General features: G+C 52.5%; 1 protein-coding gene across 5 annotated transcripts in view; it reads left to right on the top strand.

Annotated features, from left to right (window-relative positions):
- The window catches only part of KCNT1 (potassium sodium-activated channel subfamily T member 1), a 72,760-nt gene that overhangs the window by 7,683 nt on the left and 38,711 nt on the right, over positions 1–26,366 (top strand). For 4 of the 5 annotated variants that reach the window (XM_083807766.1, XM_083807771.1, XM_083807779.1 and 1 more), the window contains exon 2: positions 6,281–6,442. In XM_083807766.1, coding sequence (XP_083663892.1) covers positions 6,281–6,442 — 162 coding nt within the window. Of the gene's footprint in view, positions 1–6,096; positions 6,120–6,280; positions 6,443–26,366 lie in introns of those variants that run through there. The other variant, XM_083807764.1, reaches the window with a different exon arrangement.

Below are 26,366 nucleotides of genomic sequence, written 5' to 3'. Positions count from 1 at the left end.
GTGGCGTGGGAGCGTGAGGGAGGGACAGCTCCTTACTCCCAGCAGCGGCCGTCCTTGTCTCTTGGCTTCTTGAACTTTGGGAGTGATTCTGCTTTTAAGTGAGCTTGCACGTGCTTCCAGGCCGCCTTGCAGACCCAACGTCGTGGTAAGGACAAAGGCTGCAGTCCTTGCTGGGAAGGGCTGAACTCGGGGAAACCTGCTCTTCGGCTGCAGCTTGTGAGGGGAAAATCCACTCTAATGGTGAAATCCATAAATAGCCCCGGAGATCGCCGGGCCAGCAGCTTCCCGGCAGGGTTAGCGACCTCGGCTCGCAGGCTGGGAGCGTTTCAGATCTGTCCTTCCTGCACAGGCTGCTCGTGGCTGAGGTGCCGGGAAGGGCTGGGCAGGACGGGTGGCCGCGGGCAGCACCGGGCTGGGGTGTCCTGCCTGTCCTCGCCTACACTGTTTGTGTCTAGGGGGCTTCAATCCCCCCAGATGGTAGGTGTAACTAGATGCATGTCACGAGTTGAAACCTGTTTCTATGCCTCGGTCTCGCTCCACTGCCGTGGCAGCCCCAGGCCAGGCTTGCGGAGGAGGGAGCCGCTCTGCTTGCCTGCCAGCAGCGGTGCGCGGGGTGTGCGGGCTCTGCTCCCCTCCTCCTTTCCCCCGGCGCTATTTCGGCTTTGCAGTCTCCTGGGGCATCAGCCCGACGTGTTTACCTCTGCCAGGAGCAATCGCTGCAGGCGCCGGGGCTGGGCCAGCGGAGCTTGGTGCCGGCTTGTGCCACTCGTGTGCCCGATGGGCGGCGTGTTTCTGCTGGGACAGAGGGGTGACAAGCCCTCTCGGCGGGGCTTCGGCTGCGGGGAGTTTTACCCTGCGGTACAAACTGTACGTGTGCATCAGGCCAGAAGGGAATGGGGATATGTGGCACTGAATTGCTAATACAGGGTTGTCTAATAAGAAAAACGACTCTGGACCTGGAAGGTACAATTTATACTTTTATCTTCTAGAAAATAGCATTGCCAGCGGGGAGAACGCTTGCGGAGTTGTGCACTGACTCACGCTTCCTGTTAGTTTTCAAAGTGAAATACACAACATGCTAAATTTTCTGCAAGGCCTGTGGAGCTAAATTGCCTCTGCTTGTTGAAAGCGAAGCAATAGATGGATTCGTCAGAGGTCTGAGCAGTTTTATGTAGAAGTTTTGAGCAACTGCAGCCCCTGCCGTGGACAGTGCGGCTGTCCAGGGGGATGCAAACGCGGATGGAAGAGTTAAATTTGGGAGACCGAGCACTTCATATCTTGCATGTGTGTGGGGATGTTCTGCACCCGCCGTACCCACTGAGCGTGGCCTGGGACAAGGCTGCCAAGAGCAGCTGGAGCAGTGGCACGGACATTATGAGGGGCCTCTTCATATCCTTTGGAGCACTTAAAACCCTTTTTGAATCAAGAAGTGTGACCATCGTACAAGCAACAAGAAGCTGATAAAAATTAAATGATGTGGAAGGTGTTTGCTTGTAGACACAGAAATGTTTACGAAGAAAATGGTCTTATAGAGGCAAACAGATTGCCCCCATCTTCTCCCGATTCCCTTTCTCTGTGTCAAGCTGAGGGCTGTAGCGCCTGGGTCCTCAGTGCCTGTCGTTTGAGCTCTTCTTCGTACATGATCATGGAGTGGCACTGCAAGCTCACCAGTTCATCGCTGCTGCCCCCACGCTTGGTCTGTGGAGTTGCCCTCCATGAACGCTCCTTTCAAGTGGTGTTTCATGAGGGCGTGCTGGGGAAGGCTCCGTTCGTGCATCCTGCAGCACTTTTGCTCCTCGTGGATTATTTTTAAGGCTGGGAGGCGTTCTGATTGCAATCGCTTACCTCTTGGCTATGAGACTTGTGTTTAGAAGACAGAAGAGATGTTTAAAACGTGTTTTGGGGGGAAAAGCCTTGTGTCCTGTGTGCGCTCTTCCCCAGCATGGCCCCTTGCAGAAGGGCACTCAGCTCCTGGCCAAGAGAGCGGCGCCCACGCGTGCAGCAGCAGCAGAGGGGCGCAGCCCAGCTCCGGAGGCAGCGCCTGCCTCTCCCTACGCGCTCGGGCCGTTAGGAGACCCCACAGGGATGTCACTCAGAAGGGAAAAAAAAAAAAAAAAGAGAAGAAGGGGTAATGACAACTGTAACCCGGTAACCATAAGAGCTGTGGGAGGAGAAGCAAATAAATGATGATTATATATATTTTAATAAATATAGAAAACGAAAGGGCAGAATTTCCTGCAGGGCTCTGTTCACAGGCAGCAGCTGATGGGACCAGGGCTGGGGGTGGGCCAGGAGCTTGGAAACCCACGTGCTCTTGTGGGACCTTGTTCTTCTTGCTGCGGGGGAAGAGAAGGGGATGGGACTCGCCTTCTGGAGGGGGAGCTCAGGGCTCAGAGAAGAGCTCCTGCTCCGAGGGTGAGAGATGGCACGGGCTGGCTGCCAAGCATGTCCTGCGCAGCATGCGAGGAAGCATCAGAGGAACTTGGGTTGTGTCCATCCTCATCATTGACGTATGCAGTCAAAAATAGTGGTAAAATCCTAAAACGCGCTGCAACAAGCTACCAGCCTGTGGGGTGTCCTCTGAGGCAAGGCTGTCTCTGGGTGCTAAGGACCAGAACCACATTCGATGAGCTCCGCAGGGCAGGTGGCTGGGCACAGCTGCAGCTGGTGCAGGCGGGCACCTGGGCTGTCACTGCTCTCTTCCGTGTGCCTTCGGTCTCTGGGGACCGCACTGCCAGCAGCAAAGATTCCCTGTGTGCCCTGTGGGGAAATAGAGTGAGGGAAGAAGGAAGGAGATCGCGACCAGCCCGTGCATGAGAACGCTTACCGAAGAAAACCAAGGCTGGTGCAGCTCTGAGACCTGGTGGAGCATGCTCCAAGGGGCAGTTGTGCTTGCTAAAATGGCACAGTGACTGTATCAGGCTGCAGTTTAGTGGTAGAAGAGAGCGACAGGGAGGTTTCGGGTGGATCACGCTCGGCTTGATCCCAGCTTCTGTGTTCCCAATACGCGGAGCAGTAGGGTGTCCCCCTCGCGGCGCGCTGCTTGCTGTGGGGAGCCGGCCAAGCTGGGGGAGAGACGGTGTCGTAGCGATGAAGTGGAATAGTGTTGAGGTTTCCATATGCTGATTACAGCGTGCATTTTTAGTTGTACGTGGCTCTGGAGGAAGGAAGGAAAGGCAAGATAAAAATAAAGCTGCAGTCCTGTATTTAGCTATAAACCACTTTGGGATTTTTTTTTTTTTTCAGTAGTATTTGAAGACTATGCAATAAGCAAGCTTGTTCATGAATTTTTTATTTTATACCACTATTGCTTGGAAGAACTGTCTGTGTTGCTGTGGCATTTCTATAGCTCAGAATCCCAATGTTTGGGCGGAGAGGAGGGTTGCAAATTCTCTGTACCGATGTAAGGAAATCTGTGTGCACTGCAGTAGCACTTTTTTTTTCTGAAACATTGATTTGCAACACATCTTAAAGTCAGTGTGTAAGAAAGACGTCTTTATCAAATAGGTGCATGCAATACTTGCCTTACCCAACCTTCATCTGAAGCCAGAATAAAGAAATGTGCCAAACTTTAAAAATTCTGAATGATTCTATACGTGAGAATAAACAAGGAATGTATGCAAAATGTAGGTGTTACTGTGGATGTGAGAACAAACTCAGAAGCAAATACATAGCAGAAATTGTGTTTCCAAAGATACTGTATCGCTGGATTTTATTACAGTTTCTTAGAAGTAATAAAGTACATTGGCAAATATTTGCTTTGCTTCATGAATTTGATGCATGGTCTGAGGCCAAAAGAGATGGATTAATTTGGTTTAAAAAGTGTGATGTTAAAGAAACAATCAAACAAAGGCTTGACGTTTGAAGAGGATGGCCGTGCACAGATAAGTGTGCCCTTAGCTTTCAGTGGGTGCAGGGTCACGGCAGCCCTGCCTACCCGCACCCTGCGTGCGTCAGGAAGGACGCGATGGCAGCTCTGCATAAAGGTGCCCTTTCCACATGGCAGTCGGTGTGTCCAGAGCTGAGCAGCCTTAGCTTTCTGCCTTTCCTCCGGGAAAGGAAGCAGCATGCTCGCTCCTTTAAACAGGCACCTAATAATCAAAGGCAATTACTGTGCGTAACAGTCCACTTCAAATGCAAATACAATTGCCCACAATTGGAGTCAGCACCTGGCTCCCCATTTTAAAGCATGCAGTATAATAAGTATATAAGTATAATAATGCTTTTTCTTATTTATTCTTATTTTTTCTCTCCTTGAAAGTCCAAGCTTAGGTTGCTGTCCTGGCCTCACAGCAACAATAAGTCTCAGCTGGACCTGCGCTTTGCTGGGGGTGGCCTGGGGAAAGTAGGCTTTTGACATAGCTATGGTTGAGCTCCAAGGGGAAAGACTTAATTGTGGCTTTGTGATTAGATTAGTGTTAGATCCTCTTTTGCAATGTGAGCTAGAGATGGACAGCTAACTTCTGTGCTTATATCAATTGATCCAGAGGGAGTCCTTGAGTTGACAGGAATTTGGTCTGATTTCTCTTAAAGACAAAGTTTCAGATCAATTTTTATCTTAGAATAACCTCCCTGAAGCCCAAGGCCCCGCACAGATGCATTACTCAGCACAGAGCCTCGGCTGCAGTGTGCATATGGTAGCTAAAAGGAACCGAAAAGCTCTGGGGGTGTAGAATTAAGTAGCAAAAAACCTAGTGAAAATCATCTGAAGTGCTGGGAGCGAGCTGGGCTGTCTTCTGGGGCTGTGTTCAGCAGAAATATTGCACGCTGGTTGCTCTTCCAGAAAGTTACGACCAGCAGCTGCTCAGGACTTCGGAACCTGGTCAGCTGGGGAGTTGCATATGGGGGTTGAGTTGTTAGAGGTAGGAGGTGATCTGGGGAGCCTCGGATCTCTGCAGCCTGCAGCAAGAAGTTAGATGTCTGTTGATAATCTACTGTTAAGCTATTTGAAGCTTTTATTTTTTTTTTTTTCCCCTTTTCCCCCCTGTATGAGCTTGTACACTATGTGCCGGAGGCCAAGCGATGGGAAGGTGGTAGGAGTGAGTCTTGGAGAGGCTTGGGGTGAGCCCCTTGGAAGTGCCCCTGGCAGGAGTTGGACCCTTTCAGCTGTTTGCATGCCTCTCACCTCAAGCTTACGTGTGAGGGCGAAGAATCGTCTTGCTGCAGAGGTGCCACATTCCCTCTTCTGAGCTCTCCCCCTCCATCCTGCTTTCCAAAAAGGGCCTGTGAAATTGGAGTGACTCTCATGGCGCAGATTAATTTGAAATTGAAATCAGGACCCAGAGGCTCAGGACCAGGGATCTTGCCTTGTGTGCCTGTACGTTGGCTCTACAGGATTGAATGGCTTCGTTGCCTTGTGAAATGAGCTTAACTCCCATCAGCTCTAATTAGCAGCTCTAGTGGACGTGGGGAGCGGTGTAGCACCCGTGTTCTGTTTGGTGAGTGTGGTTTGACAAAGGAGAGCAAAGACAAGCTCTTAGCCACCTCGAATGCCAGTCTGAGCGCTGGCTGAGCTTCGTCTCTTTGCTGTGTGGCAGGAACAGGCTGCGGGTAGGTGACCGTCCAAAGCCCTCTTTGTCTGAACAACCGCTCTGGATCTCTCCCAGGCTCCGCGATCCCCCGCGCCTCTGATCAGAGGCGTGAGCACGCCGAGGGCCCGGTGATATATCCTCTCGGCCATGACACTTGGCGGCTGGACGGATGACTGAGTCATCAGCCTTCGCGGTTTCTCATTTAATACCGGGACTGTCCGGGTGATTTAAGTGCCGGCAGCCTGGAGAGGAGGTTGTGCTTCTGCTCCCAGCACTGCCGGGGAGCCGTCTCCTTGCCTCTCCACCATCCTCACTTCTTTTTCCTTGGGGGGGGGGGGGGGGGAAGCGGAGGGGGAGGATCCGGCTCTCAGCTGTAGAGCTCCCCTGCGAGCTGTCTTTATTTCCCCTTGCCATTTCCAGTGGCTCCTCTCCTTGCGCTGCCCTGCGCAGCGAACCGAGCCGAGCCGGGGGGGGGGGCGGCCGAGCTCTGCCCCCTCCCCACGCCCGAGGCCGGCGGAGCCCCGCGGGCGCCCCCATGCCCCCGGGGGGGGCGCTCTGCCGGGGGGGCGCCGCCGCCGGCCCCGCAATGTAAATGCACGGGCGGTGCGTGCGGGGCTGCGGGGGGGTGGGAGGAGGTGCCGGGGGGGGGGGGGCGGGCAGGGCAGGGCCGGGCCGGGCAGTGCAGGGCAGGGAACCCCCCCCCCCCCCGCCCCCCAATCTCACCGCCGCTGCCCCCCCGTCTCCCGCAGGCTCTCGTCGCCCGGCGGCTGCGGGGGCCGCAGGAGCGGGCTCATCCTGGACATCGCCGCCCTGAAGATGACGGAGCTGGAGTCCGAGGTGCTGCCCCTGCCGCCCCGCTACCGCTTCCGCGACCTGCTGCTGGGCGACCAGTCCTTCCAGAGCGACGACAGGTTCGGGGGGCTCGGCCACGGGCTGGGGGGGGGGGGGGACACGGACCCGGGGGGGACTCGTGTACCGGGGTGGAGGACAAGTACCCGGGGGGGGGACACACACGTTCCTGGGGGGGTCAGATATCATGGGTGGGGGGGAGCCACGTCCCCGGGGGGGCACACACGTCCCCGGGGGGGGACACACGTACCTGCGGCCGGGGGTCGCATCGCGGGGCCCCGCAGAGCTCTCCGCGGTGCTGAGCGCGCCGGGCGCGGAGCTCTCCGCGGTGCTGGCGGCGGCCGGGGGTGGGCGCCGGGAGGCGTTGGGTGCATCGGGGTGCTGGGGTGGGCTTGGAGGAGCCGGGGGGGCAGGAGGAGGAGGAGGAGGAGGAGGGTGGGCCTGCGGGCTCGTCCCGGGCAGCTGGCGCTGCGGTGTGCGGGGGCACGGCTCGGGTGGGGGGCGCGGGGGCATGTTGGGCACGGAGTTGTGGGGGTACCGGGGCAGCAGACGTGGAGACTTGAGGGTCTGCCGGGCAGTCTGCCGTCCCTGGGAGTTCTGTTAAGGGATGGCGAGGATGCAAGGGGTTGCTCTCTGGGAGATGGATAGCGGACAGATGGCGAGGTGAGGGGCTGGTGAAACTCCCCGTTAAGCCGTGTGCGTGAGTGCGGACGTTTATTTGAGAAGTAAAGCTCAGCCAGCCTGTTCTCAGAGGCTGTCTTTGCGGCAGGGAATGCCGATAGGAGCAGATTGACTCGAAAGAGCTGCTGTGGATGAGGCACAACTCTCCCTTTCCTGGGCTGTCTAGGGAAATGGGCTTTGTGGCTTGAGCACGAAGCCTGCTGTTCCTTCCTGGCTGGCGGGGGCTTATTGCTAGGTTGACTGAGCTAAAGCGAGAGGAGGAATGTCATGAGTGGCAAGTGAATTCCGTTAAGAGGAGCAATCACATGGAGAACAACAAGAATAACTGTCCTTTCAAGTGTGTTCATATGATAAAAATCAAGGAACTACAGTGCCAGTGGGGAATCAAAAAGATTGTCATCTTTTCCCATCAACTGACTGCACGATGTGAACGGGGAGAGCTGTAACCTGTGTTGAAAATACCCCTTCCGTTGCTGCTGAGTTAGCTTTTGGGTAGCTGCTGTGTATCTGGTAGACCTGAAACAAAGCTTTTGTGCGTCTGTGTTAAAAGGTAGTCTCATTATTTCATGCATAAATGTCAGGCAAAATATATATGAATTTGGGTTTGAGAATGTGGGATTTACAAATGTTCTAAATAAGCACTCCTAACTTTTATAGCTGCATAAAAACTGGTCTTTCTCAAAAATGAGTCTGTGATCCTTATGCTTTTAAAGCTCAGATTTCCCTAACAGGCACTTAAATGTTAATATAGTCTTATGGTATCAAGTGACAGGTTGTTTGGAAATTCCTGCTGTAGAAAATATCTGAATTTCAGAGTGGTTATGATACGGTTCATTAGAATAAGTTTGAAGTTCAGCATTTCAGTAGTTTTCATATGTAAGTATTTTAATGGAACAGAAATGCAGAAGATAGCAATCACAGATTGTGTTTCTTCTGTGTTTCACTGTCATAACCCTTAGTTTTCCTTTTCATCTAGATTTGAATGTTTCTGATTCAGAATCTCTTTAATTTTAGTGTGGAGATACTGTGGATATTTAGTGTGGGTTATTTTGGCAAATTAGCCTTGTTTCTCAAGGTGTCTTTGTTTCACTGCCTATGTGGGCCGTTATGTTTACCTGTTTGGCTTTCCCTTCATTTAGAAAATAGCAACTTCACAGTGTTTGGAAGTGCAAATCTACGTGCACACCTCTGCTGCTTGCATGTGGTCTGCTTGACCCCACTGGGAGTTCGGTGAGCCACTGCTGAGGGTTTTTGGCAGTGTCACCGCTCGGCCTCCGTTTCTGTCCAAGTCCATAGTGGTTTTGGGACCTTAGAGGTGAAGCAAACCCTCCAGAGAAGCTGTGACTAGTAGGTTAATCTGTTCCAAACCAACTGAATCAGTGGCTGATTTAGGCCGGCAGAAGAAAAGCAGACAGCCTTTTAGGCTATGCTGTGCTTATAAATACCGAGCAGCTCGGAGATGTGCTTTGAAGTGCTTTGCTACAGCACTGAGATGACTGTGGTATATTTATTAATCCATCCTCATCAGAGAGGATGCTGAGGAGACACCAACCCTGATCCGAGGTAAAAGAATGAGGTAATGCTGGAGCTTGAGGAGATTGCTGGAGCTTGATGAGAGCTTGCTGGAACAAGTGGGTAATTAGAGAGATGTGGTGTGGCAGGAGGAGAGATCGTGTCCAGACAACCCACAGAACTGAAAGAACTAATCAGTGAATAGGCAGGTGGAAAACATGGTGCCTATTTTACTTCTATTTTTGGACTGTGAAAGGTGAAGATAGTCAATCTAACCAAGTAAGGTTTATCCTTTGGCAGGTAGACCGATTGACGGGAAAATTAAAATAATACTTTAAGTGTTGTGTGGAGGATGTTAATAAATCAGCCAGGAAACAAATAGGAAAAGACCGTCTAGAAGAGCAGTGGGGGAGGTAAGTGGATTTGTGCAATAGGGAGTGAAAAGCCTAATGACAAGCAAATCTAGAATTCTCAAATGGAAATGCTCCTTCCAACGTCTTCTTATTCGTGTTTGGAACTCGCTGCCGTGAGGCATCTGGAAGACTTGGGGCTTAGCTGTGCTTAAATGCAGTGCAGCTGTATTTAAATGCTGCGCTTGGCATTTTTGCAAGGCAGGTCATTTAGTTTATAGAAACAGGATTAACTGCCATTCAGTTCTACATTTCCAGAGGATACAAACTGCTGTCTCAAGGCAGAAATCTGTCTAATGGGGACTGGGAGGTAATTTCGCTGGGGACACTTCTCTTTGGGATCATAGGAGTTGCCTCACTCACCTTTTCCAAGTCCTGTCTAGTTTAGAAGTTTTTTTTCCCTCTTTTTAGAAGGTTTTGTCAATGTCAAAGATAAAGAGATTGGTTCTCCTCTGGGACGGCAGTGCTGCACGTCTTATCTCACTCGTGTTTTGCTGTCGTGAAAGTCATTCAGAGCCACTGGAACAGAGCAGTAAAGCCAGAGCTTGTGGTGTCGGGCCTGCAACAAAAAGAAGGTGTAGAAATGGGGGAACGAATCCTGCTTTTGCCTGGTTACCCTTTCACCCACTTGGCACACGACTCTTCGGATTATGGGAATCCTCTGTAACCATGTGTGTGTAGGAGCAAGGCCAAGGGCTGCTGGTGGAAGGGAGAAGGAGCCGAAGGTAGGACCCCACCGGTGCCGCAAGCCGGGGCTTCTCCAGCAAGGAGGGCTTCTGTTCCGAAGTGATCCCGGTGTTTGCTGATTAAAGGCAGCTGAGAAAGCACATCTGCTGAATTGATAAATATTGTTTCGTACCGCAAGCTGTGGCATCCCTTTGATCTTTGCTGCCCTGACTACAGCAGTTTTTGATCTCTTGTGTTCTCTTTTCTTGGGCAGCGTTGACAACTGGGTTGGGGCATGAATAAAAAAAAAAAAGCCCATAAATAAAATTAAACAGTATCTCAGAGCAGCACCATTAGGAACTTATTGTAGCCTAATTTAGATAGTCTGAATACTTTCCAGAAAATCATCACCATCACAAGCCACAGTCCTATTTACAGTAGCAAGAATTAATGGATATCACTTTGATTAAGTGCATTTTCTGAGACTAATTATCAGCAAAGAATCATTTTGATGGGTGAGGAAGCTTGGAAGAGCTGCTTGTGCAGAAGAATTCAGCAACATCTCTATAAAATTTTTAACGTCTCTCTTTCAAATCAAAGATTTTTCATGTGTTGCATAACCAGGAAAAGAGAAGGTTTTAGCAACTAGTGCAAATTCTTTTAAATTTCTGCTTCCAAGTTAGATAGATTTTGAAAGCTTCTCCCTCTGTTAAGAGGTGGCAGGTTAGATTATACAAGGCAAAAGCAAGCAGTAGTGCTGAAATATCACATTTGTAGAATCTTATCCTTGTAGTTTCATGCTAACATGCTCAAAGTGACATCCTCATCGGATGCATCATTACATTAATGAAAATGAGCCCAGTTTGGTGACTTTCTGTCAGGTTCCTTGAATATATCTGCAGCTGAATCCCCACTTCATTGCCATTTGATTTAATGGGTAATTCCTCTCATTTTATTTGGAAAATGTGGATAGTAATTGAAAAATCTCCATTTGTGTCCAGAAGCTAAGGACATTTATTTCTGTGATGGTGAGGTAATGGTCAATATTTTAGGTTTTGGCCTGCAGTGTCAGTTCAGGCTGTACTGGCTGTACTAAGTGGTAAAGGTTTGTGCTTGGATTTAGGAGATCCAGCTCTGCTGCCCCCCTCTGCCACAAAACTCCTCTGGCTGAGGCTCTCCATTTGCCAGAAGTTTGACCACTTGCTTGAGAAAGAAATATTTATCGCCTGGTACCCAGGTACATCAATAAGTCACTGTTAAGACCCTATTTTCACCAGCCCTGTGTGCAGAATCTCACAAGGGGTGACTCAGTCTCACTTGTGATGCCCGAGCCCTGCTCCAAATTGAGCAATAAATAACTCGGGGGAAGATGCTGGGATCCAAACCCGAAATGTGCAAGTGCCTGTGTGACCACTCGAATTGAATTGCATCTTCTCTGCTTTTGCCACCTGGCAAAGCAAAATCAAAACTTGTATTAATGGGATTAAGCTGTTTTCCTGAGCCAATGCTTTGTCAGAAAGCCTTGGCCTGGTGCTACTCAGGAAGGTACAGACTCGTGGAAGCTCAGGCAGCCCGTGGCCATAACACTTCTCCCCGAGCCAGCCCCTGTTGCCTTGCTAGAAAAGGCCGGGTGGGTGGTGAAGCTGCTCCCAGAGAAAATGCCAATGTGCCATCACGCCTGCAGCCCTGCTGTGCCAGCCGGGGCTGCGGATCAGACCCAGTTCAGTCCCCAGGTGCCGCCTGAGCTGTCAGGGGGCTGGACGCACTGCACGCCTCGTGGGGCTGCTGCCAGCTCCCAGCCAGCGGGCAGGGGCACCCTGGGCCACCAGCCGCCCGGGGGGAGGTGCATTTGGCCCCCGGCTGGGAGAGCTGACAGCGGTGCCCACAAACACATCCCAGGGCAGGGCGTTAGCGGGCTTAAATCTGCCGCCGGTCCCCTTCGGCACCTTGGCCCTGGGCAGCGGGTCCTCTGCAGCAGGGGGCTGCAGGGGGGGCTGCAGCAGCTCCTCGCCCTTCACACAGGCAACGCCAAAGAGCATTGCCGTGGGGTCCTCAGCCCAGCTCCTGGTGGGATGCGTGGGAGGGCAGAGCATGTTGGGAGCCTGGGGCGGCTTTATCAAACAGATATGGCTTTCCCTCTGTTTGTAGATGGTTTTTTTTTAATGATATATGGCCTTCTTAATTGCGGCTTGCTTTTTCAGTTGTTCTGAAAGGCTGTAGTGATGATTGCTAATGGGGTGTCTTAGCCGATGTGCTGCTCAGGGTTTTTTTGAATTGAGGTTTCCTTGCACCTATTGATGTACCGCTGAGTATTCATCTTAAGGCAAGAACCCCTGGACATCAGCAGGAATATTAGTAAAGTTATGAAAGTAATAGAGTAAGAGAAGAAACGCACTTCTCTTACAATTATATCTATTATTTTATAAACAAAATGTCATTACTCTTTTCAGGGATATTGCTTTTACTGTCAGCAACGGGCCCTTGCTGGCAATAAAAGCGAGTGCACATAGCAGCCTCGTGGAATGAGCGGAGGTGTCCCAGGAGTGATGCAGTACGTACAGCTGTGCCATGATGAAAGGGAAGCACAACATTGATTTTCAGTTATTTAGCACAACTTAACACTAAGGGCTCCAATTTCCAACCCTCCCTGGTGTATTTTCTCCGGCTTATTTACTTTCAGCTTGGTTTCCATTCAATTTGTTGGGAGTGCAGGGAGCAGAGCTCCCCGGGGGCGGCTGGGCTGGGCGGCGTGGCGTGGTGCAGGCAGTGTCACCCCAGCTGAGGATCCGTCCCCCAGCTCCCGCTGCGTGCTGGAGCAGAGGGGAAGAGCAGGGACCTGGGCACGCAGTCAGGGGAGCATCAGGCTCCCTGCAGGACAAAGAACCACGCTGACAAAAGGAGGATTTTTGCTCCCTTTGAGTTGTTAGGGCAGAATTGCCTTCCTGCTTGCTGCTTCCTGGAGCTCCTGGGCTCTGCCTGGCAGCCACTCGAACATGCTGGTAAAGAGCAGAAATCACACACAAGCCAGTGAGAGAAGCTTGGCTGTGTGTAAGATCTCGGCACAGATCTACATGGGACCTGGCTCCCTTTTGCACCAGGGAGGCATCAAGAATATGAGTCTGTGCCCATGGACCTGACAAAGCAATGATGATATTTGTCATCTCGGCAAACCCCTGTGCCTGCAGGAATTAATGGGAGGGCTGCCTCCGGCTTTGGGGGGGTTGGGAGGTCAGACCGAGACCGTGGTTGTCACATCTGCTGCAATGACAGCACGAGAAACAGCTTGGCAGCCGTAGCTGTAATTGCAGAGAACGCATTGCATTTTTTCTGCTGTGTTTTCCCACCACTTTAAGTCACAGTTGCATCTTTGTTCCCGAGGGAAATAATTCACTGCCATTCTGAAGGTGGTGCTCGTTCCTTTCCCTCTGCACCGCCTGCTTGGGGAGACGGGTGCTGGAGCCGCGGCCTCCTGCAGCCAGCCCGGCCCCTCTCGCAGACCTCGGCACGGTCACGGTAAAACGGATCAGAAGCAGATCCTAAATAAATTGGTCAGAAAATCCCCGTGTAAGGCGCAGCATCTCAGAGACCTCATTTTGTGCAGCAAACGGGTTTAGAGAGAAATAAGGGACCGCAATTTGAACTCTCTCTTTCTGAGACGTTCCACTCAGGGTTAATTTTATAATCTACTATTTTCAGCTCTGCTTATCAACAGGGAAGTGAACACATTGCCTGCTGAAACCCTGCAGCTAGTGCAGATTTCCTTGCCATGCTGCATTTGCCTCTGCTCCGTCGGCACCAGCTTGGATCTGTAGCAAAAACTATGGGTATTAATTTGCAAAGAAAATGCTTCACGTTCCTCTTTCCTGGCAGCTCAGTTAATGGGTTGTGCAGGCACCGTGCAAATTCTCCGAGCTACCTGTTGGGCTGTGCTGGCCGCAGTAGGCACAGGAGGGCTTTGCAGGGCCGGGCACTTCGAGGCTGAGCAGCACCAGCCCAGGAGCCACTGGAACCGGAGGTTTCTTCTGGCATCGTTTTGTTACTGGCTGGATTACATCGGTAGGAGACAGCTTGTCTTACATTCCTTCTTACCTGTCAGAGGGTTTGGAGCTAAGGATATACTGGTGCCTCTCACTTTGTATAAAACATGATGTTGAGTTTTGTGTGCTGTCATTACCTTCTTTCCTTTCTTTTTGGGAGCATTTAGCCGCTGTTACAGCGAGCACAGCTGCCTGTGCTACCGCAGGGGGCTGATCAAAGCCCAGCCAGCAGGAGAACACCGCTCCTACGGGGCTGACAGTCCCCAGGGAGGCAGCACCTCGGTGTCCCCGCCCCAGCACCTTACTTCGTGTCCTCACATCTCCCCTGTACAGCTGGGGGAGGAGGCTCCCCGGGCCGCAGGTCCCCTGGGTGCATTTCAGCATCACCCCTTGAATGTTTCTAGATGATAAATACTTGATAATGAAGGAGCTGGTGGTGACAGAGTTGAAATACTGGGCTTAAGTGTTGGGGGGGCAGATAGGTTGTGAACCTGAGTGCTTGACTAGAGGATTAAAGTAAAAAAAAAAGGCATGATCTCCAGATCTCTGACTCATAAAACCTCTCCTTCAAGCAGGAAGCCTGTGATGTTGGATCAAGCAATGCTCTGCACCAGTTATGTTAGCTTTCAAGCATCCTGAAGCGTTATTTTCCGTTCTAAAGATTACCTCAGACCATTCATTGCGGATGACAGATGTGCCCTGCAAGGGCCATCTGCAACTCTCTGGAAGAACCGCAGGAGCTCCGAGTCACTTTGCCCCCCTTGGGCTTGCCGTGGGGCCTCTGGTGCATGGTCCGTGCTTGTGTCCTGCAGGAAGGCAGACCACACCGATGGCTCCCCTTCCATCAGCTTTCTCTGGGGCCCCCCGGGGCCGTGGGGTTTCACTGCCAAACAGGACACGGAGGTGGTGTTTTATGGATGGAAGCTTCGGGATCGTGCCACCTTCCAAAACAGTTGCTAGGTGTTTAGTCCCGAAATGCTCAAAGCCCACTAGTTTGGGAACCGAAGTCTCTGCAGTTAGATGGGTTTTTCTGCACCCAGGTGCCCAGGAAAAAGCCAGTGGAAACCTGCCTGGACTTTTTCCCCTTGAACAGGCTCCCTCTTGAGACAGAGTGCTGCTCGCTCTCGCCCTCTCCCTGAGCAGATGCCGTCGTTGCTTTTCCCTGCCTGCTTTTTTTGTGGCCGTTGTGTGGGTGTGCAAGTGTGCGCCCGTGGTGTGCAAGAGCCATGGCTTGGGGAGCTCAGGCACGGCCGCAGGGAGGAGAGGTTGTGCAGGAGGCTGGGCTCACGGCGCGTGGGGTCAGCGGGAGAGCGTAGATACCGAAGAAGTGATTTGCTTCAAGGGTGAAAGACTTAAGTGCGGTGAGAGAAGGGGAGCACGCAGCCGGTTGCTCACTCAGTGAGGCAGAAAAGGGAGCAAGCTGCTTTGGGTGGCAGGGGGGCTCCCCTGGGGAGCCCCCAGGGGGCTCGTGGGGCACCTGTGTGCCGGGCCCTAGGTCATGTCTGCTCGTGTCAACGCTTTCTTTGTCACAAATGACTTTTGCTGCTGTTCTTTCATAACACCGTGGCAGAGCCCTCTTGAGGACAGCACAAACACGACTCCTGTCGGACCGAGCTCCCCGGGCCCCCGGTAAAACTGTGATTTTATTATTCCCTCCAGAACGTGTCACTGTCATCTGTCTTCTAGCGTCTGGCTGCGGCTTCGCACACAGCTGGCAGAGGTGGGTTGAACTCGCTGTCTGTGGCGTGCAGGGGGAGCCTGGTGCTGTTGTCGTCCTGGCTGTGGTTGCTGAAGCTCTTGGAGTTAAGTGTGGAAGTTGAGCTTGTGCTCCCCCTTCCTCCTGCGCCTCCTGCTTTTCTTCGCACGTTGGGTATTTGTTTCTAGTTCTCAGACGGCTGCGATGGGAACCCCGGGCCCTCCCTCTAACGCTGATAACTGATGCTGCCTGTTACAATAGTAGGAGTTAAAAAAAAAGTCATTTTTAGGTTGGGTTAAACCCTCCCATCTTCTGCGACTGAAGATCCTGGGAATTCAAAGAAAGACCGACGCCGCTGGGAATTCAGTCATGTTGGGTTTTGTTAAGGAGATGCTGTTTGGGTGGGGATTTCACCTGCGTGCGTGCCGCGATGCTCTGCTGGCACTGCTGCCACGTGTGACTGTCACCCGCGGCGCCACGCGTCGAAGGCCCCGGCTTTGCAGTGCCCTTGGGCAGGGATCCGCGGGGGCGCGCAGGGAGCGACTGCGCTCCAGCGGCTGTGCTTAGATCAGTGACTGCTCCTCCTGCAACCCACGCAGGCTCGAGCAGGAGCAGGATTATTGCTTGGCGAACGTAGCAGCTACCTTCAGGCAGGGAGTGATTGCTGTCTGGGCTGCGAGTTTCCCCTCTGGGCCGCGGGTAGGGCGGTCGCAGAGCTGTTCTGTGTGTCTCGCGGCTGTCCCTGGGCTCTGGTGGTGGCTGCTAGCAAAGTCATTGCTTTCGTCGGTCCTTGCTGCACTCGGTTCCTGACCTTGGGTTGATGCAGGGGGTTAATTCAGGAGCAGGGCTTCCCGATGCTGTGCTGCTGCTGTGGCCCTGCTGGCCCTCTGCGAGCCATGGCCACGGGCTCGGTGCCCCAGCAGGCCAGGCATTGCTTGCAGGGTGCCAAGCACAAGGCGCAGCTCCCCGGTGGCAGGAGCTGCCGAGGAGAACGTTTCCTCTGTCGAGGAGAGGGGCGTTTCTGGGGAGCAGGTGGTGAAGATGCTCAGCAAATGTCAGCTTGAGACCTTGCCATTCTGTGGGCAGGAGTGACATCGCTGAGAAATGTGCTATCCTGTCATAAAGCAGGAAAAAAAAATAAAAAAATCAAACAGCTCAATGTTTACGAGGAAGGGAGGCCTTTGCCAAAAGCGGCTGTTTTTCCGCCCCTGGGACTGGTGGAGCGAGCGCTTCACGTGGGAGCCCCGCGCCGGCAGGCGGGCAGGTGGCAGCGGCACGGCCAGGACGCGGCACATCGGTGGCCATGCCAGGCACCGGCCCCTTGCCATGGGGCCAGCTCCTCTCCTTGTTTTTCCTTGCTCCCAGCTTCACCCAGCTCCATCCCTGGTGCAGGAGGCAGCTGAGGCTCGGGCGGTGCTGCCGCTGGTGGCTGACACCAACGTGAGCTCTGTGGCTCCCCGTGGGGCAGCCGGCAGCTCGCGCCTTCAAGGAAGGATCTCAGATCTCTGGCTGTTAGGACGTCAGCGTCGGGCCAGACCGTGCTGCAGCACTTCTGAACGCCTTAATAAATCACCACGAGCTATTTAATTGGAAACTGTCCTTCTCGCTGCACGCAGCGTGCTGCTTGGTGTGTGTGCGACAAAGCTTAAACAGAGAGCTCTTCTGCAGACAGATGCTAAATACATTTTTTCAAAGCTAAAATGCTTTCTACACTGTCTAAACTTTTCCTTTCAGACAGGCTCCGGGTGTGATTGAGGGACTGGGGCTGGGGAGAGCTGCACAGCCCTAAAGAAACTCATCCACCCAGTGTCCACGTGTCAAAGTGTGAAGTGTGTAATTACCTCAGGGCTAATAGCTCCGTACGGGAGTATTGCTTGAAAAATTTCTAATTTAATAAAATGGGTAGTAATTGGTTATTAGAAGAGAGCTTAATTGAAATAATTGCAATGCATGCTAGTGTACTAATTTAGCTTGGTATTTATAATGCACAGTCACATTGTTTGTTCAGGGCTAGAGGAAAGGGTATTAGGAGGTGCTCATATTTCTCAGCAAGAAGTTACAGCTGGTCCCTGGAAAGACATTTATTCGGTGAAGCTATTTAGTCACTGTTCCCAAGCTTGGATTTTGAAGACGGGCTCGCTTCATTACAGTTTGATGCAATTACGCCCACGCTGTTGAGAGTGGAGGCCTTCTCTGACACTTCAGTTCCCACTTCGGATGACTTTGGATTGGTCTTTCTAGTCATCCGGAGCAGCGCCGCCTCTCTGGCGCGGTGACATACACTTCCTGACACGCTCACGCACACATACGTGCATGAATGTGCTCGCCCACCAGCCGGCATGCAAGCAGGAAAGGGGACGTTTGTCTTTGCTGTGCACCTTCTCATCCCCTCTTGCCTCAAGTTCATCACTGCCTACATACGTGTCTTCAGTTCCAGTTCGCCAAATTGGCACCGCGAGGTTTCCCCATGCAGAGGAAGAATTCAGAGAATCCCTCTGGGGCTGATCCCTCGTGCCACCGTTGCCGAGCCGTCGTACAGGTGTGGCTGTGAGCTGGAAAGCTCTGCTGCAGGAGCTGATGACCTGCTGGGTCACTGAGAGTGCTGCGTGGCAGAGGGACGGCGGCACGAAGAGCCGTGAGGTCTCATGAGCCTCGTTCACCGCTGGCATCCAACAATTGCTCCTCTTCGTCTTTCTCCAAAGTGCTTTTAGCGCTCAATATTGTCACTTTGCTCGGACTTCCCACAGCATCTGCACTTAGAACGGCCCAGTGCTGATGGAGAGGTTTATTGCCAGCAGCCATTGGGCTAAAACTGAGAGGAAAAACAATTTCTGGCCTGCTCTTGTTATGGTCTCTAATGGGAGATATTTCTTTCTTACTAGGAACTTTGCTTGTAAATGCGTTTTAATGCCGGATGCAATGCTTTGTGGCTAAGAAACGTTCAGAGCTGCCTTCCAGGGTCAAAAGTGGTGCTACAAAGATTTCTGCTCACGGACGTGCACAGAGCACATTGCGCATGTACGAAGGACAGATGCTTCCCAATGGTGTGAGATAAAAACAGGCAGAAAAACAAAAAGCTGTGAAAAAGAGCAAAGCCCAGCTATCAAATCCTTGAGAAAACTGAACCCAATGGCTCCCTCTTGGGTGCCCAGGGCCATTCTGGTGGCTCGTGGCAGGGACGGCAGGCGTGGAGCCGGGGTGCAGGCTGCAGCAGCAGGACGGTGCCAAAGGACACACGCTGCCCATGCTGCGGCTGCGGAGCTGGTGCTCAGTTCAGGGTCAAGGCAGGAATCCGTCCTGGCATTTGCACCGTGCCCCAGGGGGTTGGTTAGGTGCATCCAGGGAGATCCTTTGCACAGAGAAGCTGTTCTGCCTCTGTGCTCTACAGGGAAGCGTCGTCTTCTCCTGCGATGCGCGTTGTTTTTTCCAGAGCTGGGGATGCGCTGTGCCGCAGGCAGGCATTCCAGCTTAGGATTTCAGGCACAAATTTTGTTCAGCGTGTAACTTCGCTGAAGCAAGTGGCACCATGCCACGCATGGATTTGCCCTGCCGAATGCTGCTACTCCCATCCCCACGGGCTGCTTTGCCGCCTGGTTCTGTGCGCGGCTCAGATCGGAGGGACCGTCCTCCAGAGCCAGCGGAGCGGAACACGGCCCCGCCGGGCTTTTGGGGAGGGAGGAGGCAAAGGAGGGCCCTTATCGTCTCTGCTGCAGGGGAATCTTTAGAATGAGGATAGAATGAGATGAAACGCACGTTTGGATGAGTCCCATGCCCTTTTCCAGCACCGTGGGTGCTTTTTGGTGTGCCCATGTTCGCTTCGAATGATTTAAGAGAGCACAGCGGGTGCTGCTGCTGGTCGGGTGCGTTAGTGAGCGTGGGAGGGCACAGAAATCGGCTTTGGGACCTGGTGGCTGCTTTTCTTGAGCAACTTTTAGGAGTTTTAACTATTAAGACACCTTCTAAGGCCTTTTTCCTCTCTAAGCTGCTCTGTTTCCCACTGCCAGGTCTTAGGGAGAGAAGGGAGAACAACTGAAAGGGCTGGTTCAGATGTTAACAAACTCATGATATAATTTAATCTTGATCACATTAAACAAACTTAATGACCAGAGAGTTTCTCACTTGCTTTAATGGACTCATTTCCAGATGATGAGACTGCAAGATCAGAGACGTATGTTGTAGATGTCTGTTTATTAAACAGTCTTTCTTCCTAAAAGCTTCTGCCTGCCGAGAACGAGTGTAAGTGGAGGGATGCTGAGAAATAACAGTTTGCAGCTAAATCTTTGTGGAGGCACTGTTTAAAAAATGGGGGTCTGTTGCTTTTTATTTACGCGTGTCCTTATACGAGATATGAGAATAGGCCAAGAATTTTATCTTTTTACGTGTGCTTTTTACTCTAAATGTATGCAGCGAAGATGAGGTGTCCGCGAGGCAGCACCTGCTGTCAGACCAGCCCCTGGCAGGGACGTCCCCGTCCCCATCCCTGTCCCCGTGCAGGACTTGGTTATGGGGTTGAGCAGAAGCCGCCAGCAGACGAGCAGCAGCGTGGAGCCTCCTGGCTGGCTGCTGCCCACGGCTGTCGCTCAGCTCGCGCTCCTCGGCAGAAGGCAGCGCTCGGCTCCTCGGGGAGAACTTCAGGGGTTGTGCAGGGGGGGCTCCAGGGGCCTCTCATGTCAGGTGCATGGTTCCTCATGCAGCGCTCCACCTGTTTTACTCGCTTTTTGCCAGAACATGCCAAATGCAGCGATAGCCAAAGACTGTCTCCATCCCATCAGTGCTGTGTGTAAGGCTTTAGGAACTCTGTTCGTGCTGGTGGTTCTCATGGCCGAACAGCACACAGGGAATATTTCTTCTCCTTTCCATGTCCTGGTGCTGATCCCTGCTCTTGGCTGTGGGTGTGAATAGAGGGAGCCTGCTTGTGCCCCCTGATGGTACCTGGGCACAGCACGAGTCTTGTCATTGCACGTCGCCTGGACGTTGAGTGATGCCTGGCTCGTGGCAGAGCTCAGCTACAGCACGCTGTTTGCTGGTAAGCAGAACTTCCTCACTGAATTTAAAATAAGAAATGTACTTGGAGGTCACTGGTCTGGTACAAACCCTGTTCCTGTCCTTCCCACACAGCCCGACGAGGCTGTCAGAAACTCCACGGAGTTCATGCCTCATTTCTGCAGCGCATCGTGAATCTGTTTTTGTAGGGACTTGCAGTTTTCTCCATCTTATATAATGTATTAGAAAAACGAATGGTGACAGATACTGGAAATGTATGGCAAATGGTACGTCAAATGATCCAGCGGCCCTGGGGACAGAGGAAGTTTTTATTACCGTGAGACACAGTTGGCAGAGCTGATGGAGAGCCCTAAGGCCTAAATTTCTCCTTTGAAGATTCATCTTTAAAAAAAAAAAAAAAAAAAAACTTTAAGGAAAGCTTCTAGATGCCAAAATTCCCCACATTTTAAGCAGAACCTTGGAGCCATTTTGTCAGTAAATACTGTTTTACGGTTTAAAGGTCATTTCATTAGAATTTTAATAGTTTAATTACAAAGTTTCTGGGGAAAAAAACTCATGCAGAAAAGGCTCAGAGTCCTTTAAAATTGCAAATTGGGAGCCACTTTGTCATTTTGAAAGTCTCTGTGGTGCGTGTTAGCAGCTCCGTGTCCTGCAAGCCCACCCCATGCCACGCACCCACCCCGGCCACAGGGACGTCTGCGTCCCTGCTGCACCGAGCCGCACCGAGCAGTGTTTGCGAGGCATTCCCTGGTTCATGGGGAAAAGGCACCACGCAAATGCTCGGGGTAACAAACACCAACAGTGCAAAGTTCGTTACGGCCGGCAGGCAGCGGGTTGCTGCTAATGGCAGGCAGTGCAGGGGGAGCGGGTCCGCAGCTGTCGTGCCGCCCGTGCCACGCGGGGATCGCTCGCCACGAGCACCGCCGTGCAGCCCCGATGGTATCGGATTCGTCACTGCTCCCATTTAAACCCTGAGAGGTTGGTTGGTAGCAGCCTTGTTACGTGCTCGCCTGGAAAAGGGACTCAGCCGTGCCGGGTTGCTCTGCGCTAGCCGGAGAGTTTTCGTGCTTGCTTGCAGATATATATTTAGATTTTACCCCAGGGCTTTTAATTTCCTCACTGACTCCAGGAGCTGTGACAGGTATACAGATACGTGCCCTTTTTCCCCTGGCCGTTTTAACCTGGCATCAGCTTTGTCAAGAAAATTGGGAAGAGATCACTGTCAGGCTCTGGGGCCTCATTGCTCCGCTCCTGAGCATGTAAAATGCACCAAGAAATAGGAACCCAGTGCCGGAGGCGTCACGGCTTGGTAGGGATATTTATTCAGCATCTCTTCATGTCTGCTCTATTTCTTCTTCCGAAAGGCTCCGCCGAGCAGTCCCGAGTTAACATGCTGGTTTTGCAGCTTTCATGCTCGTCGCTGACGAGCCACACTTAGGGAGGTAAAAATGGGTTTGTAAAGGCTGCAATGACAGTTTTGGGATTCGGCACACGCGGCGCTCACGTCCCCGCTGTTACGTAAGCCCTGGCTCTGCGGGCACCACAGTCAGAGGGACGAGGGACCTGGGGCCAGGGACCCGCAGCCCCTGGCACGGAGCCGCGGAGCCCGGCTGCATGGTGCTGGGCCCTGCTGGAGCCCTGGGCGTTCAGGGGAGATGCTCTCCCCCGTTGTACATGTGAACATTTGGGGATTGTTAGCGTTGGAAATGTTAACGTGGAGAAGTGGGGAAGAGAAGTGAAATCAAAGGCTCTTCTGCAATCAGACACACCGTCCCCCTCTGGGCTTGCAGCTTGCCTGCCAGCTCGGCGCGCGTTTTCTTGCTGTACGTAGTTTTCCCATCCATATCCAGCAGCCAGGCTCTTCAAAGGCTTCCTTCTATTTCCAGCCCTCTTGCTGCTGCTAAATATGCTCCCCTCCGTTTCTGAAGCGTTCTTCCCCGAAACCGCAGCGCTCCAGTTTATCACAGAAGTCTCCCAGCTCCGCTGAGCAGACCCCGCCAGGCCGAGAGCCCCTGCTGGAAGCTGCTCCCGGGGCTCTGCAATCGCCTTGGCTGGTTGCACTGCCGGGACTAAATGGGGGGAGCGAGTGAAGAAAAAAGCAGCCTGCACGGTCACGCTAATCTCCTGTGCGCCTTCGAGCGTCCGGTGTCTGCTGCGGTACCGAAGGCTCGGGCAGCTGCCAGGGGATGTGGTGGACAGTGGCACGCTGCTGCTCTGGGCTCTCTGGCCGGGCTCTTTTGGGTGCCCCCCCTTACCCGGCCCGTCCCGGTGGGGGCTGATCCCTGGGCACAGCGCGGGTAAGGGGCTTACAGCTTACCCTGGCACTGCCCAAGGTGCAGGTGCCCCAGCAGAGGCTGCTGAAGGCAACGGGGTCTTGTCGCACGGCTGGCGCTTTTGGCAGTATCCGCTGAGCTGAACTGCCCTCCCGGCAGCTGCTGCGACGACCGAAATCCCTGCGGTTTTATGAACTTCTCCTGAAATGCTTTTAATGACAGTTTAATAATAACACTTAGCGCTCTGAACAGAGCTTCTCAGGCTGGGTACTTAAACGCTTTGCTGGGAAGGGTAAGGACCATTATCCCCCATACTCACAGAGGGGGGAATAGCTGGATTTTATTTGTGAGAATAATTATAACAAGTGGAAGTAATCAACTTTTCATATGAATGGCGTTGCTTTTAAAAAGACAAATGTCAGGAAAGAGTCCCGGATACAAAAGGAGAGCTCGCAGTGGTATAGATCCATCCAGCTGCTTCTCAGGGAACTTCTCAGGGTCCTGTTGTGCACAGGAATTAACCCTGCCAAGGCAGTGCGTGGAGGGGCCAGAAGCTGGTGGAAATGGCTGCGAGACTGGGCACACCCCGTTCACTTGCTTGTGCTTTAGGGGTTGGTGCGCGGGCACTGCAGAGAGAGCTGCTTTGCCCTGATCCCCCCGTGAGCATCACTCCCCTGCACCTTGCCTCTCCGGTCGCTCCAAGCCTGGTTTGGGATTCGCAGCTCCTGGCACTGAAAATCCTCGTGTGGGGAGCAGTGACATTGAAATACTTACTGGCTTCTTAGCTGGAGGGCTCAAAGAGGCCAAAATTTCTGAGCAAGCTCCTGGGAAGGGGTTTTCATCCCCCTTCTCTGTCCTGCCACGTGTTCCCCCTTGCACCCCAACTCTGGTCAGAGTTCAGGCTTGCAGGGGCCTAGCTTGCTGCTCTGTGCTTGTGCCGAACCCAGGAGAGCCGAGGCTTGTTTTGGCTGGGACCTCTCGGTGTGACAGTAATGCAAATGGAGAATAATAACGCCTCTGTGCACAGCGAACGCGGGGGGGAGAGTCATTGAAATGCTTCCTCCTGCTGCGTGCAGCCCATTGCTGGATCTCTTTATGAGGCTGCCAAGACACGGGGTCACTGCAAAGAAAGCCAAAGTCCTGGGAAACCCCCCCAGTGCCTCTGGCAATCTGCTGCCCCGGGAAGAGAGGGAAGGTTGGGAGCTGCCGTGTGCCAGGTGCGGGGCTTCACACGTGCTTAGCTGCAAACCACGTCCCAGGTGCGTTGAATTGCCAGGCGCCGTGGTGGCCTCGCCCTTGGCATCCCTGGGTGCTGGCTTGGAGCCTCCAGCCAGCCCCTGCCTTTCCCCCAGCCCCTGCAGCACGTTTGGGTTATTTCTCTCCTGAACCCCGGTGCTCGTGGCGCGCTCCTTGCCCAGAAGGACCTGCTGGCTCCCCGCAGCAGCTGGGCGCTGGGCTCCCGCTCCCGTGCTGTGCCGGATGGGCTTCCACCCCTCACTGATGGAAGGGACATGGAGAGAGGTTTTCAGATCGATCCAGGATCAATATAGGCAGTATTTTCTAAGCCTGATTATCAATAGACAAGCACGTCCTCGCTGTTCAGGGAAGATTCCCAGGCATCTCGTGTATATTCTAATCTCTCTGCAATTCTGAAGTAATCAATGTATTGGTATCGTATTTTCGACTGTAAAAGGAACTGAGGCTCTTTGGCTTCAGCCCTACCGTTAACCGCAACTCCATCTGCTGTTGGATGGACAAAAATACGGGCAGGAGGATCTGGCTTGTTTGGAAAAGAATTGCTTGGGTCAGTGTTGCACATGGTGAGCAGCTCGGGTGCTCCCGGGGAGCCTCTGGGCTCGCTGCCTGCACCGCGGCGCTGGGAGGATGAGAAGCGCTGGCACCCCACGGAGATGGAAGGGATGCGTCCCACGCAGAGAAAGAAAAGGGAGCATCAACACATTTTTTTCTTTTTGACAAATTTGTTGTTTTAACTGTAACAAATGTCAGAGGAAAAAGATATTCTAGTGAGGAAGCCAAACCTCAGTCTTCTGCAATTTTAATTTCCCTTTGGAAAAGAGGAAAAAAAAATGGTAAATAGAAAAAAAAAATCTTTAAATCTCCTGAAAAATACTGACATTTGCAGCCAGCTCAGTTGAAGAGAGGTGCCTCTGCCGGTGTTTAGCAGCTCTTCTTCATGCCTCTCCACGCCAGGCTGGCTGCAGGAGCCTTGCGGAGCCACTGGCTTTGCAGGGCTGTGCACTAGCCTTGAGGCACTGGCAGGTTTTGAAATGCTGTTTGCAAAATGCATTGTGGAAATGTAGGGCATTCCCCGGTGACTAACGGGCGGATCCGGCCTGGGTTGTCTTCTTGAAAAACACTTCAGCAAATGGCTTGGCCGGGGAAATTCGTAATGGTTGTCAAGTATTAGGGGTGTTCTGAAGTTTACTAAAGTGCTAATGTCATGCTGTTAAACTTGTAGGGCCCTTGAAATTTTAGTAGCGCTGCATCTGCTGAAGAGTTTGTGATGGTTAAAATTGCGTGGGACCTTGCTTTTCCTCGGAGTCGTGGCACGAAGCGGTGACGGCTGCCCTGCGAGGGCAGGATGCGGCCCGGTGCGGAGCTGGGCAGCCTGGGCCAGCAGGGGTGGTCCTGGAGCAGCTCCCAGCGCTCCCCAGAACTTGGGGGTTTGCCAGTGATCCGGTAACGAGCCTTAATTAGTCTTCATTTCCCTGTAGCCCTGCTGGCAGCAGCAGGGCTATGGGTGCTGGCGTCTCTCCGGTGCGGTGCTGCTGCAGCCGTGAGCACAGGGGTTTTCTGGCAAAATGCGCACCCTACACGACCGAGTTACCTTTTGTGGTTGCCTGAAGTCTTCCTACATGGAGTGCGTGCCTTTCAGGGTGACTTCTCCAGGTTCTTAAAGGTATTAAACCGTCTTTTCTTGCAGAAGCCTGTCATGCTAACACTTTTAGGTCTTGTCTGAGTATAATGGGTTTACTTGCCAGAAGAATTTGAAAAAAAACCCACCTTCCCGTTTCATCAGCTACTTACAATAAGCTAGATCATGCTTTATTATTAATATGTTGAACCGGTGCGTAAAAGGAGTTTTGGCAGTTGGGACTGAAAGCTACCTGGATAAAAGGGAAATATCTAATGAGACAGTTGCTGTGGATTCAATTAAGACTAAGGAAAAATCTGCTGCTTTTTTAAAATCATATCTTAAGAAATATTATTATGACTGCAACTGCTGCTGAGCAATTCCGAGCCATTTCCCTAGACCCTGGCACAGCAGTGGTCTCTGCATAATGCAGGCCCCGGAATGAGAGCTCAGCAGTTTGTAATGGGTTCTCAAACTAAAATTAAACCCTGGCTTCCTGGCTTGCAGCCGGATGTTTGGCACTCGTTTAACCGGGCAAATATTTCTGGGCCGGAGGAATTCTGGTTCGGCCCGTGAAGTTACCGGGGCTGTGTTTCGGTGGCTTTCCTTCTCCGCGGTCCCGTGCTTGGGGGTGTCCTTTGCCTTCTCGTACCGTGTGCTTTGGGCCGCATCTTACAGCCATTGCTCTTTCTAGGAACATGCAACTTCCCAGCAAGAACGGGCATTCTGGACACCGCTCATTATATATTGAGTGCTGCCTTTTGGCTGTTGCGTTGTCTGAATTCTGGGTAAGCCTCTAACAGCCATAAACTGGCATCAGCAGCACAGGGGA

This window comes from Anser anser, assembly GCF_964211835.1.
Source record: "Anser anser genome assembly, chromosome: 21".
Taxonomy (NCBI): domain Eukaryota; kingdom Metazoa; phylum Chordata; class Aves; order Anseriformes; family Anatidae; genus Anser; species Anser anser.
Note: the sequence above shows the minus strand (reverse complement) of the source record. Positions and strands in the feature narration are given on the sequence as shown.